This window comes from Neolamprologus brichardi, chromosome 12, assembly GCF_056152115.1.
Source record: "Neolamprologus brichardi isolate AB-2024 chromosome 12, ASM5615211v1, whole genome shotgun sequence".
Classification (NCBI taxonomy): domain Eukaryota; kingdom Metazoa; phylum Chordata; class Actinopteri; order Cichliformes; family Cichlidae; genus Neolamprologus; species Neolamprologus brichardi.
In genome coordinates, this window is record NC_142115.1 from 26,610,956 (window position 1) to 26,627,792 (window position 16,837).

The 16,837-nt window shown below is 38.3% G+C and overlaps 1 protein-coding gene across 1 annotated transcript in view; it reads right to left on the reverse strand.

Moving 5' to 3' along the window:
- Positions 1-16,072, reverse strand: part of commd10 (COMM domain containing 10) — a 64,297-nt gene extending 48,225 nt beyond the window's left edge. Inside the window, exons 1-5 of the mRNA XM_006789887.3 lie at positions 15,949-16,072; positions 13,518-13,608; positions 12,165-12,275; positions 11,334-11,489; positions 8,594-8,704 (exon numbers count right to left, since the gene is read on the reverse strand). Coding sequence (XP_006789950.1) covers positions 8,594-8,704; positions 11,334-11,489; positions 12,165-12,275; positions 13,518-13,608; positions 15,949-15,977 — 498 coding nt within the window. The 5' untranslated portion in view covers positions 15,978-16,072. The remainder of the gene's footprint in view (positions 1-8,593; positions 8,705-11,333; positions 11,490-12,164; positions 12,276-13,517; positions 13,609-15,948) is intronic.
- Positions 16,073-16,837: the final 765 nt, after the last annotated feature.

Consider the following 16,837-nt stretch of genomic DNA (forward strand, 5'->3'; position numbering starts at 1 on the left):
AAGAACACAGCGACAAATACAATAGAAACCAGAAGAATAAACATCCAAACCTGTTCCTGATGCGACGATGTGTCTACATTACTATCAATATCTGGCATTTGAATAAAGCAAAAACAGCCTTTTCATTCTGTATGCCTATCAGATAACTTTCACTGGAATGAATGGATGTGATTTGGCTCTATCCTTCTGCAATCAGTGCGTCTTGTTTAAACTCAAATAGTTCAGCCAAGTGGCAGAGCATCTTCTCAAAAATAAATGCCAAAAAAAAATGAAACGACGAACAGAAAAAACACACACGCACATCTGAAAATGGCACTCTTAAGCATTTCCACCAGCTTCCACAAAATGGCCAACAGATTAACAGGGGATTAATGATTACTTCACAAACTGGGTGTAAAACAAAACAGGCTGAATAACCAAAGAGAAATAAAAGCTGATCACAGGAGTGGGAGATGTGAGAATAAAAGGGGGACGTTAAATCAATGAGATTTAAGTGGAAGTTGCAGTTGGATTTGCAGGGTTGACGGTTCGCCTATCTGGGTGTCAAGCATGTACCGTGGGTGTGCTAAACAACATCCAAACATACCCAAATCCCCCAGGCGCCTTTTAAGAGGCGAAAGAATTTGGGAAGGGGATTGGCTGAGGAAAACAGGAGTGGAGGTTGGGGAGAGAGCGGGGTGGACAGGAGAGATATAGAGAGTGTGTAATGGGGAGATCGAATCAATGGGTACCCCCGGAGCAAATGGGAGCCATGACATCATCGTATGGCAACCAGCAAGGAGTGGGGTGGCGAGAAGTTGGGGGGAGAAAGAGAGAGAGAGAGCGAGAGAGCGAAGGCAGAGACGAGAGCACCCACAGTCACCCATTCTGCATCTCGGGGCCCATCCACTAGAATGGATAAGAGCTGAACAATGCACTCTGAATGAATGGGATCCCAAATCCCAGAGAAGAAAAACAAATCACCAGTGGGAAAGTGGAAGGGCGAGGGAGAGATGGAGAACGAGACAGAGAGAGATGGAGAGAAAAAGGGAGACCCTTAAAAAGATGTGCACACAAAGCAACAAAGCATCTTGGGACATGTAGAGCAAGGCAAGTAGAGACTGAGACAAAGCTGCTTTTGTCCTTCCCGGCTGGTGGGTGGCTTGGTGTGAAGGATTTGAACGTGGTACCATTTACATCAAAGCTCTCAAATATATTGATTGGGCCATGTAATCCCTCAAATGGAAAAATGAAAAGGTTGGATCTACACCGGATGAGTTGTTTTTTGGGTCTACATGACGACAGCATGTGGGAGGCAAGAATGAGGCCTTACGTAACTTGTTAGGAGGACTTTGAATTGCGTTTAAAGTTTGCCCCGCATCCTCGTGATGCCGGTTTGACAGAGACTCGTGAGGCAAGCAGGGATGTTCAGGGAGGCTCTGATCACAGCACCTCCTCGCAGAAGTCAAAAAGGGATGTTTAATTGCGTGCCTCATCACACAGTGTTAATAAATAAAGTCACAGCCTTCACTGAGAGGGCTCAAAACGTGTGCCGAGTGTGTATTGTTGTGTGCTTTCGAGCACAGAGCTTTCATTCCTCCTTCATTACAGCACCGGTGCTATAAGCCAAAACAGAGAAAATAAATTAGAATCACACAACAAAAACACTCTTTCATGTTGGATGCCCTGATAAGAAAAACAAGCAGGTTTCCACAAACTACATTTAGTTGGCTTATAGTTTGGAGCTAGCTAGGGACAACTTGACACACAAAAAAATAATAATACAAATTTATGAGATTCACTCATAAAAAAAATCACAAATAAATGATAGGAGAGGAAAAAAAGTAGGTCGTGAAATTTATTTGGGGATCGATAAAAAGGAAAAGCGCTGAAAGCGTGGACTTGAGTAAAACAATGCAAATTTGGAGGAATCAGACAGAATAAGACCCAGAAATGTGAATCGGGAATCAGAAATATGCTCTTTCTGAAAACAAGCACTTGCGTACGAATGAGCGCAATTAACAGTGTGCTTATTTGATGTTTAGAAACACTCTGCCTACGAGAAAGAAGCCGCTCTTCCGAGTCCAAATTTTATTGAGAGCTGTTTAAACTACCACAGCATCATCCACCATCCTTCAGGAACAGTGAGGCAAAACAAGCTCAATTGTTCCCTTTCCAGAGAAATGGACTGTTGACTGTTTTACTTTGGTTACAGTTTTGTGATATACTATAGTGATCTGTTTGTACTCTGTGACATTTAAGAAACAGGTGAGTGCAGTTTATATGACAGATGCATTTAAACACGATTTATATAGCAAAAAGCTGAGATTGTGAGGTCTAAAGCGAGCCCAGACATTGAAAAGAGGACCAGAGGAGATACTTGTTAATAAAAATCAAATCAGTTAGTGGAATGAAATTACCTGGAGTGAAATACTGTATCTCTATGAGATCAGAGGTGCTGACCCTAATCTCTAACCTCTGAACTTCTTTTAAGTAAGAAAGTATTTTCTCTACACTTACTCTAGCTACATTTTTCAATCAATTAATTGATTCGTCTACAAACTGTCACAAACTGTGATAAATCCTCGTTTTCTGAAGCCCAAAGTAAAATTCTCAAATTGCTCCTTTTATCAAACTAAACATCTGTTAAAGTTAATCAATAAAAAAACTTCACTTCAAAAAACGTCAAACTTTCACTTTATAATTAGAAATGACAAAAAAACCCAAAACAAATTCCTATTATCTCAGGTGACAGACACTTAGAGAAGATCCTCCTCTAGTTTGAGCTTCTCCTCTTCTCTTCTTCATGTGTATATTTGCTTTCCCTCTATTTATAATGGGGAGGACATCGCTAGGTTTGTTAAAACTGTCTGAGTTTAAAGAAACATTTTATTTTTATCGTTAAAAGTTTTTAGAGTGAGATTTCCTTATCAGGATTGAGGCTCTAAGGCCAGCAAGGTGTTGTATCAACCAGTCACTTGAGCCCCACAGTGAAATGAAAAGCAACAAGACTGAATGAAACAAGTACTTGGGCGGCGTCCAGTGGAAACTCCAGCTCTAGGGGAAAAGCTATTCCCGCTTACAAGTTTTTGATTGAATAGGCCATAGGAAGAACATAAGAAAAGTCTGTTGGGAAAAGTCTGGGATTTGTCTCAAAGCTGCATTTAGTACATTTTTTCCCCTTTGAGGCTTAAAAACTCAGAAGAGCTTTGCTTTATCAATTCTCATCAAGTCTGTCTGAAGCTATCAAGCAAAGATATCCTTTGAAGTCGGAGCCAGCATGTAGAGGGTACATTAGCTCACTAGCTCTTACCCCGTGCTTTTGCAGCCTAGCATGTGCACAATAAATATTAAAATGGACAGAGTCTGCCTTGCAAGTGGATGTTCCGTATTATAATTTTCACCCTAGCCTTTGGTCAGCAGGGCAGTGGCTCATCCTAATGCCAAAAGATAGAGACAGACACCAAGAGCAGTAAAAGATTTTAATTTTAAGACATCAGAATTTCCGTTTTATGAATCTACGTTTAGAAAACAAACTTAAGCATCCAAAGGTTTTTTAAATGAATCAGTCTATCTTAAGGTGGTCGCAAGTAGCACCACTAAAAGGGGTCAAAAGGCTAATTTGTAATATTGTTTTACAAGCTAACAAAAATTTTAAACAAATGCAGGCTGTGCCCACTTCAGTATAGCCACTTGTACTTTCCTCCATGGAATATCTGTCTTTTCCTCAAATTATTTATCCGAGCGTTTCAAAACAGAAAAAGACCCAGTGTGCTCCTTTAAGCACTGCTAAGGATGTAATATCCACTCACTCATTTAAAGCCTCCTCAAAAAGCCTCCATCAGAAGTGGGTTTTCTCTCTGTCCTATTCCCAAAGTGTTGTGCCGCACAAATTAATAGTGCAACTGATTGACGTGTTTACACTAAGCTGCTTATTCTGTGGCCAAATATTTTGAGTATGACTAATGGCCCTGCAAATGCTTACCTTACATCATATGCTTAAAAGGATCGTTTGATACTGTGTCTTTATTTTTTTTTGTCTCATACATATACTTTAGAAATTATGGCTGCCAATACCAAACATGCCCAAAATTTCAAATAATGAAGTTGGAATATGTACAAATAATTCTTGTGCTCTAAAAACTCCGGCTTCACTCTGGTCTAAACACTGAGATTCAGACAATCTTTCTTCTATACGATGTCAAACACAATTCCTAAATATGATCACAGTCATGGTAAAATGAAGGTACACTATCTGTCAATTTAAATGTTTTATACAGGGCATAAGTTTTAAAAAATCTACTCGTAATGGTCTAAAAATTAATTCAGTGCCAGGTCAGATCAACAACATATGGCACATTACATCACATAATGCCATTATTTATTTAGTGTGATTAAACAAACCCCGAGATTAAACAAAACCAGCTTTAGCAGAAATAACCTGAATTGTTTGCTGTGTGACTTTATTAGTCGTTCAATCATTGTGAAGGAATTTTGGCTCTTTTTTACAGCTTCAGTTTATTGAGGTCATTTGTTTCCCCACAGCTCTCTTAAGGTCCTGGCACAGCACTTAAGTCAGGATGAGGTCTTGACTTTGACCGGACAACTGCAACACCTTGACTATTTTGTTTTTCAACCATTCTGTTGCCGGTACGCTTGACATGATTGCCCTGTACCAAAACAAAATATTGCCTAGCTTCAGCTGTCGGACAGATGGCCTCACATTAGACAGAGGAGTCGACTCAGTGACTATGAGGTTGCTGTGGCTGCAGAACAAACCAAAATCGTCACACCTCCAACACCATGCTTGACAACTAGTTGATTTAATAAACAGTACATGGCTGCTACTTACCCTCATAACTCCTGTGAAAGCATTAACTTTACTTCGTTTTTCACACTGTCTGCTTTGCGTTCAAATCGTTTGCTTTTGAGAGGCAGCCAGTGTTTCCGCACCTCAGAGATAAATAAGATAAATAAAGATTATCTTCAACTGTGAATAATGCAGAGTTCCTGCAGTTTAGTTCAAGAATAATCCACTTTAATGTTTTACTTTCAGCGCCCTTTTTATCTTTGCCTTTCTTTTATCTATTATTGAAATATTCTCCTCTTGCATGTTTGCTTTCTGTGAGCTGTGTCTTTTCACAAATTCAATAATCACAGAAAAATAATGATATCTTGTTAAATACTTTGTGGCCCAGTCATGGTGTGATCATGAAAACATATGGCTAAAAAAAGATCTCACTTCCTCAAGTTTTCAACACTTACGTTTTTGTCTCTGCTGCTGTACAAAATTGTGCCATCTGGTTTGTTGGCATGTCGGTTTGTTGTACTAGAGATGCAAATGCATAAATTTCTGAAACTAAGAATCTTATTTTTTTTGTCATTTTCTTTCATTCATAACCTACCGGCATATTTGAAGATTTTCAAAAAGTTTTGCACCGAAGGATAAACTCAGCAACTTGGATAATGAAAGGGAGATGTCCATGTGGTGCTACAAACTCAAGCAGTCCAGTATGCATACAGCAGATGCTGGGTAGACAGGCAGTATCTGTTTTACACATCATTATTTCTCTAAAGGCAAAAGTCTCACAAACAACACACCTCTGACATAAAATGGAAAAAACTATGCATTTATATCTCAAGGTCTATGCAGCTGGAAATGTTTAATCGGGTTATCTGCAGTCTAGCTAGCATGCCAACAAAAACCTTCTCGAAATACAGATAAAAGCAGACATTCCTGTTTCTCAGAAGCTCAGAAACACTTCCTGTCGTGAAGTCGCATGCCATACACACGACTATTAAGACGACTTCACATAGCCTAATGCAAACTGCATAAAAAATTTCAGCAAATTCTCACTCTCATCTTTCAGTTGCCGTTCTCGAGTTTTCTTTGTAGTCTTTTCTCTATTGTTTGTCCTTGCTATCACCTTCTGCTGCATCCTGATCTTCTCCCTTCCATCATCTGCTCGCATCAAGTTTTCCCCCAAACTTTTCTTTCCTTTTGACAGCAGATCAATCAAGTCATTTTTCTGTCTCAGCCCCCTCCCCACTGGGATAACAATGCAACAGGTCTTGCGTCATACCTTCACTGAACGAGGCCAATCTCACCGGTCCTTATGAGGGTAAACTAGAGCTCTCACTCCTGAAATATTAAGGAGTGCATGAGAAGACATTTATGCCTGTGTGCCGATGTACTGCAGTGCTTCCTCGGTTTTCATATCTGAAACAGCAACTTTTCACCAAACCCGATACAAATTCAGTTATGAGGAAAATAGCATCTCACACGGGTGAAGTCACACAATTATTTGAAACAGAAACTATAATCCATAAATTCCGTGTTGGTCGACACACTTTAGAGACAGAGGGTGTTATGAAAATCTTCCCCTGATATTATATACTTCAATAAAACACAGAAACAAATATAAAAGTCCACTCCACTCACTTTTAATTTCAAGTATGCCTTCTAACATCTTATCCACTCTACTGCAGATACACTGTACGTCACATATAGTTTGGAGAATGAGATGTGAAGCCCCCTGGCAGTCCTCCTCCTCAGGAAGAGTGCTAATGAAGTAGGAGGCCAGTCGGATGAGAGAGTCTTACTCTCCACTTAGGTTCCAAGCAATCAATAAAACACAAAGTGCCACTGTTGCCATCCCCTTACACATCTTTTGCTTTCTGTTCTTGATGCCAATTTTCTTCAGTATTTCTATCCTCTTTAATTGTTTTACTTGTTTTCACTCCCTCTCTCATCTTTATATTTCAATATTTCTGTTCTTGTCACCTCTTAATTCTCTGCTTTCTTCCATTAGCTGTTTTCCCTTCCCCTCGCCATTAGACAGCCAGCAGTGACGGTGCTATAAATCTGTGCTGTAATTAGTATGACACTTGCAGCAGAATTTCATTTCTATTCACAACTAATTTACTTCTCTGTCATGGCAGTGTTTTGACATCTCAAAAGTTTTACTGAGGGATTCTCAGAGTTTGGAAGCAAACAAACTTACTGTCAAGAAACTCTAATCAGAAAGCACCAGTGGAAATTTAAAAGAAAAGTGCACGCTCAAAGTACCTTAATACAAACTTAAACGAGGAATCTTATCCATCTCAGACACTTCACTGCCCCTGAGGGCTGCTTACCAAACTGTGAGGCAACAGTGCCCCCTGTAGGTCAACGGTGAACGTGCACCTCAATGATGTTCAGTGAAGTTGATCCCTTTACACTTTTAACCAGCCTTGTTTTAGCCCCCCAGCTATCTCCTCCCACAAGGGAAATTGTGTAAGTGGATTTAAATAAATTAATACCTCTTCTGCAAAGCCTAGGGAGAACACAGAAGAAAACCACAAAAAAAAAAAAAAAATAACGTACTGCTGTTGCATTCACAAAGATAAAGCAAAACACATATTTCTTTCTGGCTAACGCCTATAGGGCCGCATTTAAGATGACAGCAATTTGAATATGTCATGCCTAATTCTACGTTTAGACTGAGCCGACATTCTCTAGGGTCTGAATACAAAGCAGTGTGCGAGAAAGACACTTGACTAGTCAGCTGGAACACCACTATCCAGGCTGTGGGGATAATCAGTCTCACCATTCTGAGACAAAAACTGCTTTACAAGAAACCGTTCAAGTGCCCAAAGGCCAAAAATCAATTTTTAGCATCTGTGCCAACAAACAAAAGTCGTGTGCAACACTCATAGTCGGCAGAATACATTTCAAGTATTTCTCAAAAAAAAAAATCAACAACATTTCACTAAGTATGTGTTCATGTTTGAGGCTGAGCTTGTTAGGAGAATTAAATCATTAAGAAATGTTTCAATTAAATCTCAAACTTCAAAGGTTGAAAATCATTTAATCTTAAAAAGACACTGTCTTTTGAGTTCTGATTGCTTCCACTACAGCTACAGAGCTCTACCTCTCCCAGTGGAAAAAGAATAAATGAGTAAGGGAGGCTTATGAGGTCTCAGTTATCAGAGTAAGTACATGGTTTTAGCTAATTGGGATCCAAACAAACTCTGAATAAAAATAAATAGAAACAGGAAAATGCTTTGATAGAAAACAAAAAGTCAAAACAATATGTAGCTCATGCTTCTTGGTGTTTTCCTTTAGAAGAGCAAATATTTCAGGTTAATTAGATTGCTGCTTAATTATTTCTCCTACTATTTGTGGGTAAAATTTGCCTATTAAGAATCTTAATGAAGAAACTCACTAGTGACCTCAATAAGGCAGGCGAGAGACTAAATCATATTCCAACAGAGCTTTCAAACAATTCAGTGCTGGTAACAAAACAATGCCCCAACACACTGACCAATTTCAACCACACAATAAGTCTCTCAAGAGAACAAAAAGACCCACGAGGTTTCTGATAACAAGCTCCCTGATCTCTGATCCATACACTACAGTTACCCTGGAGCTAGATGCAAGTCTACCTCTGGGTCAAGAAAGAGACCAGAGGGATTAGCAAAAGAACAGAGAAAGACTGATGGTGCCTCTTAATTGACATTTACAAAGAACAGCTCTGTGATCAAAGTGCACAATAAGACTTGGAGCATTTAGGATGTGTACAATAGATAAGTAAAGCTATAAGAAAAGCAGACTGTCTGTATGTGTCCATACCTCAGAGTCTTCACCCTGGAGCCCCAGCTGGAGGACAGCACTGGGAGACTTCAGTCTGGCATGGCTGGACTGAGCCATCTGCAGGTTCAACTGCCAGCCAACGTACTCCAGCTGAAACACACAAACAGCGTTTTAGAATTAACATAACCGTAAAAATAAAGCCTCACACTTCAGTTTAATAACTGCCTCAGGCAGCTTTTCAAAGACTTAAAAGAGTTTTTTTCCCATAAAATAATTGCTATTTTATTATTACTTCTGCCTCATCCTCATTATCTTGGTACTTTTGACCTGATTTTTTTATTATCCTTCATTTCCTTCTCATTGTTTTTCCCTCTTTTTTTTTTTTTTTTCCTGTTTTATGTTTCCAAAGCACTTATTAATTAATTAATCAAATTAATCAGCATTGCACTTTTTTTCCAAAGTAGTTATTACTAATTTAGACTTTTCAATATTTCATCTGTTCGTGTTAACATTTTGCCATATTGCTTTGTTACAAGGACAAAGGAAAACTGAAAACTGTTTTATTTGCTGCATGGCCACATTTGTGTAGACTTTTACTTTATCCCTTCATCCAAACTTTTCTCCAACAAAAGTGAAAAAAAGACGGTCTGCGTGATGTGATGTGAACTTGTAAAACTTGCAGTGTCTTCTTATACCAACCTCACCAATTCCCCCACCTGCTTGGCTGATTTAATGACAGACACTTCACCAGTCAGCTGAAGCAGGGTGATAGATTAGCAGCGGTGAGTCAAGGCGGGGCAGTTAAGTGTTTTATGATGCAGGGAGAGGCCATAATAATAAACCATGTGTGACTTACTGGTTGTGGATGCATCACAGCACAGGTGTGAGGTGGGGAAGGACTGAAATGCGTTTATTTATACTGCAGAAACATTCAAATTAGCAGGAATAAACATTACAACTCTGCGGTCGTTGGTCTTTAAGTTTCTTTATATGTAAAGGAATAAATCTGAATACATTTAATAAACACCTGCATATTTTATTATCTTGCTTAAGATAGGTCAAAATAAATGAGCATTCTAATAGTACAGTACATAGGCATTGCTTTCTAACACATTTCTGCTTTTTCTGCTTGATCATCGGTCAGTTTGCTCATTTTTAGATAAAAAACAGGGAATGAAAGGAACTGTCCTCAACAACCTCTTAATTCTCAATAAACAGCAGAGTTAATTAAAACAGCAAATAGCCCATTCAATCACACAACAGCCAGTAGCAAGCACAGAGATTAACTTGAGGCCCTGTTCCCACGTGTGTGATATTTATATTATTTTGGTATTTAGTTCTCACAACTATTTAGATCGCTGGGGTGACGCGGTCTGTGATTATTTGTAAGACCGTTGCTCGTTTTTGCTGTGCATTCAAAAAACTATTTACTTAATTTGTCAATCATGACACACACGCGTATATTTGACACGAGCACTGAGCTTACAGCTACATCTCGCAGTTATTTTCCGTATTGATTCATCTGTTGATTGTTTTGTCGTTTGCTTTGTAAAATGCCAGAACACAGGGGAAAATGTCATTTATAATTACCCAAGGTGGGATCTTCAAATGTCAGCTTTTTGTCCAACCAACCAAAGATATTGCATTTACAATTGTGATATTATCAGTGAAGAAAAAAAAGAACCAAGTCCTGATATTCCAGAGGCTGAACTCTACAAATTCTTTGACACGCGCAATTAATTGCTTTATCTAAAGCGATGCCAGTTAACGTTCAGTTGGTTAACTAATACTTGTAGCTTTATTGTTCACACCCAGTTTTGATATTGAGCAAGAAATAAGAAATTTATGACTTTATGTTCAATGAGCATGTGGCAGAAATGACAAGATGCCTGCTGAATAGAAATGGTGTGTATGAATACGAGACTCAATTTAATCTCAAATGTGAGACAAAACATATTAATTTAATTATTATAGTATTAGTATAATTATGACTCTATTCTCAAGGATCAATAGCTGTCACATCCTTCCCTGTATAAATTCATTAGGGAGCGAGGGGAAGATTTGCCAGACACGAGCAGGTGAGACATATAAATGTCTGACAACAGCAACAGCCCCAGCATAATGTGACTGATGTGTACATGCTGCGTATTTATTCCGCATTTGATCTTAATTCCCTCGTCTCTGAAAGGAATGCCGTTTGAAGTGTCGCTCTTTAATCAAGTTATAGAGCGAAACAAGTTTAGAAATTAATGAAACAACTTGTGTGAGCTTTGAAAGAAGTCTTTGTAATCCAAACGGCTGGAAAGAATTCACATAAAAGCAGGTCAGTCTTAATGTAGACAGTCTGGTGCTTATTTTCAATTCAGTGTCACATTATGAATTCAATAGAACTCGGCTCGCGATGAAAATAAAATTGAAACCCAAAGCCGCCCGTTCTAAGACGTTATAGCAGGTGTAGTCAAAGTTCAGGTATATCAACACTAATAATGTTCCCAAAAACATATTACACTGTATTGCTTGCTTTTACTGTTCCTCCACAGACTTACTGCAACTGAAATTTCTCATTTACACCAGCACAGGCACAACTGGTGCATGAATGACAAGAATAACTGGTTTACAAGTACTGTAGTTTCTGCATCAGTGGTAAAACCCTTGTTTGGATATATTGTTTGTAAAACATAAATAACAAACTGTAAAGGGTTTGCTGTGTATATTCTGCTAAATAAAAATAAGCAGTCTGATGCTAACGAGGACAAAAAAAAACAACCTTAGACTGTACCTTCTTCGGGGCAAACAAATTACATTTCAGTTTCTCCACCAGTTCGGGTCCAGCAGTTGCCCAGGTCTGAGAGAACACCTCAGCCTTCTCTGGGGTTAGATGGACCATCTCCAGCTGTTGTTGCAAAGAGGCCGGCTTTACATTATGATACACTGCCTAGTAAAGGTGATGAGAGAAGAGGACAGGATGTGTTAATCAGCATCAAATGTATTCATTTATATCGTGTTATTGTGCAGTTAGTTATAAAAGAACAATCCATTTAATCTAATACCAAACACAACATTGGAAATACAACTACTCGCAACACAACGGTGACCCCATGTGGAGAAATAGGCTCACTGTGTGATTCAAAAGCTACAGTACACACTCCATGCCGATCTCCTCATATTAAGATATTTAGAAAATATGCAAAATGTGCATCATTTGAGTCACTTTTTATGTGCACTGCAGGAAAAACAATGTAAAAACTTGTAAACATGTCTGCTCACATGACTTTGGTGAACCATGTACAGACGACCTCTCTTACCGCTCTTATATTTATTTTTCTTACAAATACACGTGTATGATGTACACAACAAGGGCAAAGAACAGTAACACATTTAAATGTACAGAAATGTTTCTATCTGCGCTGCAGCAACACATCTAAGTGGATTCAAGTCATGTCTTTGTCCACCACCGCACAAAACCTATTTCTTATTTTGTCTTCTCCATCATGTTTAACAGCCATTGCTGCCTGCTTACAATTATATAATATTCTCAAACTAGCAAAAAGAAAGTCCAGCTAATCAAGATAAACACAGCCGTAACACAGGATGTCTGGTGACCACTCACTTGCTCTAATATAAAGGCAGAAGTTTCCAAGACTAGGTTGAGAGCATTTTTATCCAATGAGAGAGCAGCCTGGAGTTTTTCCTCCTCTTCCTCACTAAACGTCCGCTCTCCCTGTGTAGAAAAAAATCCAATGTAATGTAAAAGCATCCTGAAATAATAACTAAATATATGAATGAAAAGCCACTGTCTGCTTGACAATCAAAACATTTTCAGAATTAGCGTTAAAACACAGTATGTGGGTGTCAGTGTTAATCTGACAAGTCTGACAACAACAAAGGTTTTCCTTGACAGGAGCTTATATTCATAAGCAACATACAGTATTAATTTCATGTTACTCACACTAATGTTTTGCTGTGCGCAGCTCCTCTGCTGCCACTCGTGAGTGACAGTCAGTTCAGTCAACAAACAGATTTTTATTATAGTTTTATTTTTATTTTGGATATTTTAAAGCGAAATGTGGAACATTGCAGTATCCCAATTACCAAAGTTAAGTCCTTGTCACTCTGCTTTCTTCAACTTATCCAATTCAGGGTCATATAGCAGCTAAAGCCAATGTCCTATCTCAGTAGTCATAGGTTAAGGAAGGAGGTACATCCTGGATAGGTTGCCAGTTTATCAGGGCTAACATTGAGAGACAGAGAGAAAACCATTCACACCAACGGCCAATTTAGAATTGCCAGCTAACCTAACATGAACATGGCTTTGGAGGAATCCAGAGTACCTGAACGTCACAGGTTTGAATGCTTCTGAGTTTGCAAGTTCTCTCTGAGCCTGTGAGCCAATGGTGCTAACTACTGTACCACTGTGCCACCAGTTAAGTAAATAAAGCCCCTAGTCTTTATTTAATGTGGATGGTGATGGATCATGGATAGACTGAGGCTTGTAGCAATTGACATCAGACATGCAAAAGGTTGAAAAACTGCTACTGTATGAATAAAAAACAAAGCATAAACTAACAAGGAGTTAAAATATTCATTCTAATTTCATAAATATCAACAAAACAATTCATCCGCTAGGCTGAATTGCAGCATAAGAACATTAAATAATATGATCGCCTGTTGATACATGTCAAAATGTCTATTTCATTAAATATTATTATTTTAAAAAGTTGCACTGCCTCCCATTAGCACTTCAAAAGAAATAAAGAAACCACACAAAGAGTCCCTTGAATAAAACATTTAGTTTGACGAGTCAATCTTGTGACAAACCAGAAAGATTAGCAGATCCAGGTCTGCGTGTGCATTAATTAGAGTCGAGTGTGAGCGATGCTCCAGTAAGTCTTTATGCATGCACGACAGCTTTGCTGCGAAGCCTCTCATCTTTGGCACAGATAACATTGTGTAGTCTCCATACCTTCAGATGAAGCTTCTGTATGATGCGGGAGATCAGTCTGGAGAACTTGTTCACATCAATTGCATTGATGAAAGTCACTGCTTCTTTTATGCTGTTTAAGAAAAAAATAAGAGTCACACGTGTTAATGACAATGATGTAGGACATTCTCAGATCTCTTAGTTAAGTATCTGAGTTCAGGGCTCAGCATGAAAGATGGTTCTCTCAGACTGTCATTGAATTTCAAAGGTGCTTCTAACTACAAACATAAAGTGCTGATGGTTTTGTACCAAAGTAGCAGATCTCACAATCTCCACAAAGAGAATCTGGAGAAATCTCTGTGCATGAGGGACAATTAAAAACAGGCATGATTCTGTCATAGAAATCACTGCATGGGCTCAAGAATACGTCTGTGAATCTAGTTCCCATGCCATCCACAAATGCAGATTAAAGCTCTAGCATATAAGAAGAATTCACATGTGCAGATGATCCCGAAATGCTGCTATCTTCTCTGCACCAAAGCTTAATTCAAATCGACTGAGACAAAATGGAAAACTGCTCTGATGAATCCAGGTTTGAAATTCTTTTTGGAAAAACATGGACGCCACATCATCTGGGCTAAGAAGAAAAGGATCAATGAGCTTGTTATCAGCACTAAGGTCAAATGCCTGCTTCCCTGATGGTATGTGTGTGCATATGTGCACTGGCAACTTGCACATCTGGAATGTCTAAACCCATATATACGTTTCAGTGCTGAACGGTATATGCTTCCATCCAGATGATGACTTTTTCAAGGAAGGCCTTCTCGTATTTCAACATGACAATGGAAAACTGAATACTGCACTTAATACAACAGCACGGCTTTGTAGTAAAAGAGAACTTTCACCAACTGAAAACATCTGGAGCATCATGATTTAGAAAATACGGCAAAGAAGTCTCAGGACTGTTGAGCAGCTAAAATCCCAAAGGTCAAACAACTTGTCTCCTCAGTTGCCAGATGTTTATGTACTGTTGTTATAAGAGAGGATACCATGAAATTCACTTTCATGAAATAATGAAAAGTCTGAGTTTACAAATTAGATTTTTTTTTTTCTATTATATTATTCCCAGATCATTTCCCATTGTTTTATTTAATACTGCACAATATCCCAGATAGATAGATGCACAGACGTCTGTCTATCTATGGTTGAATGCACTGGCTCCTGGAAGAGATCTATCCTCTTGGGCTACATAGGCTAAAGGTTATCATCGAGTAAAGCCTGATGGAAACGGGAATATTAAGACTGTTACAAATACAGAAAATCAATTATTTAAAAATCCAACATGCTGAAATACTGGCCGATATTTTTTTTTCTTTCAGACCCACTAAACATAAACAAATTTACCAAATTTTTATAATATGTAGTTATTTATGTACTCGTTTACACTCAGTTTGGCTCATTTGTAGTATTTGTATTTCTTTCCAAAAGGGAAGTTGCAAAGTGCCGAGGTTGGACCAGTTATGCAACATCAACACTCATAATATGGTTGAAGGGTGTTTCAGCAGTCTCTTCTTTACTCTTTCAATGTTAATTTATCAGCCGTTATAAACTGCGATACTAATAGATAGGCTGCAGATAAATCAGCCAGGCTATGTCCGTTAAAACCATTTTCTCAGCGATCCTGCTTCACAACCAGATTCAAAACCTGCAAGCAAAATACCCCAAACAGCATAGTAGTGACACCACATCCCCTTATTGCAGGATTCAGGGGTTCAGACCTTTTTGTTTTGTTTTTGTTTAGGTTGTTTTTTTTTTTGTTTTTTTTAATCTATCTTGATCGTAAACTGGCCTTTTCTTTTCTTTCATCAAAAAATCTCATGCAACTATAGTACATATAGTACATATAGTAACAAGTCTAAATGGGTAAAAATATTTTTATTCAAATCGGTTACATGATATGATTTCAACTGTCTTATTAAGTGGTTTAAAGGCGGCCAATACTTCTGCCCAGTTTCAAGTTGTAGTAGTTTTGTTTTTTAAGCATAAGTAGTAACTTGTACAGACTTAACTCTAAATATATCCTTGTGCGATTTTACTTAACCCGGCACCCCAATAGTATTTTTATTTTACAAAGACACTGCTTAAGTGTCATTAAGTCATTGTGCGCATAAGTTCAACCACTGTACCAAAGTATGACTTGTTTATCCAGCCCACCAACATACTTGCTAATGTTACCATACCAGAATGAGCAAACGCGTAAGGCTAAAATGGAAGAAAGCGCATTTGTGCAATTAAATCTCACCAAAATGCAAAAAAAGATAAATATAGATACCTTTTGCTAAGATGTATTAATGCAACAAATTACAATATCGACTTTCGGCATGCCTTCGTATGCTACAGGTAGCTCAGGGTTTGCTACAAGATAAAATGTCGTTACATGTAATTTTTTTTTTTTTGAGGGGGGGTGTCCCACCTTTGTGTTTCTTTTATAATGGAAGTCATTGTAGTCTGCGTCCTTAAAAATAGTGATTGAAGAGTTGAAAAGCGTCAAAGCCACAGCAGCATCCTCACACTGTTGACATTCCGGCTTCCTGTTGTCACAAGACAAGTCACGTGACCGTCAAAGCTGCGCGGCAATGCGCAGTCACGGCAGAGAGTGGATCCGCGCTGGCTGCTGTTAGCCTGCTGGAGGGAGGGAAATCGTTTACTTGCATTAAAAAAACGAAAACTTACTGCTGACATTTGTGATCATGTCACTTTCTGCAAAATAAAGTTTATGTGAGATTTGTTTTGCGTAAAAACTGCGCACAGTGAATCTCTGAAAATGCAACAGTCACTACGGAATCAGCGTTGGACAAATCAGTGCCTGTCCTGCAAGAAAAGCGCTAAAAAAAAATAAAAAAAAAAAAAACGGCAAAAGCACATAAAATTAATTTTATGCTTTATCTGTCATTTACCAGAACAAATTTGGAGCTCTGCTGGGTTTATTTTTTTTTTTTTTTTTAAACCTCCCCGTTGTAAATGGACTGTTCTTCTGATAAAAGCCCAAATACAATCATGACAATACGTCATTTTAGTTTACTGGTTTTCGTTTTCTATTTAACTTGTTTTTAGGCAATAAAGGCGCGACATACTGGATAAGAAGGTTTTTGGGTGAGTTTTGTATGTTTTTGTCCCAAAAAGTTCTTTTTCCCCATCTCCGTGGTTTAAAGTTAAGATTTGATAACCCAAAAATGTTTTATGAAATGACTTGACAAAGTACAGTGGATCTGAGAATGTGTAATAAATGTTAGGCAGCATATTTATTTTAAACATTTAGTAAAATGTAATGTACCACATACATATTTAGCCAAGTATCAGGG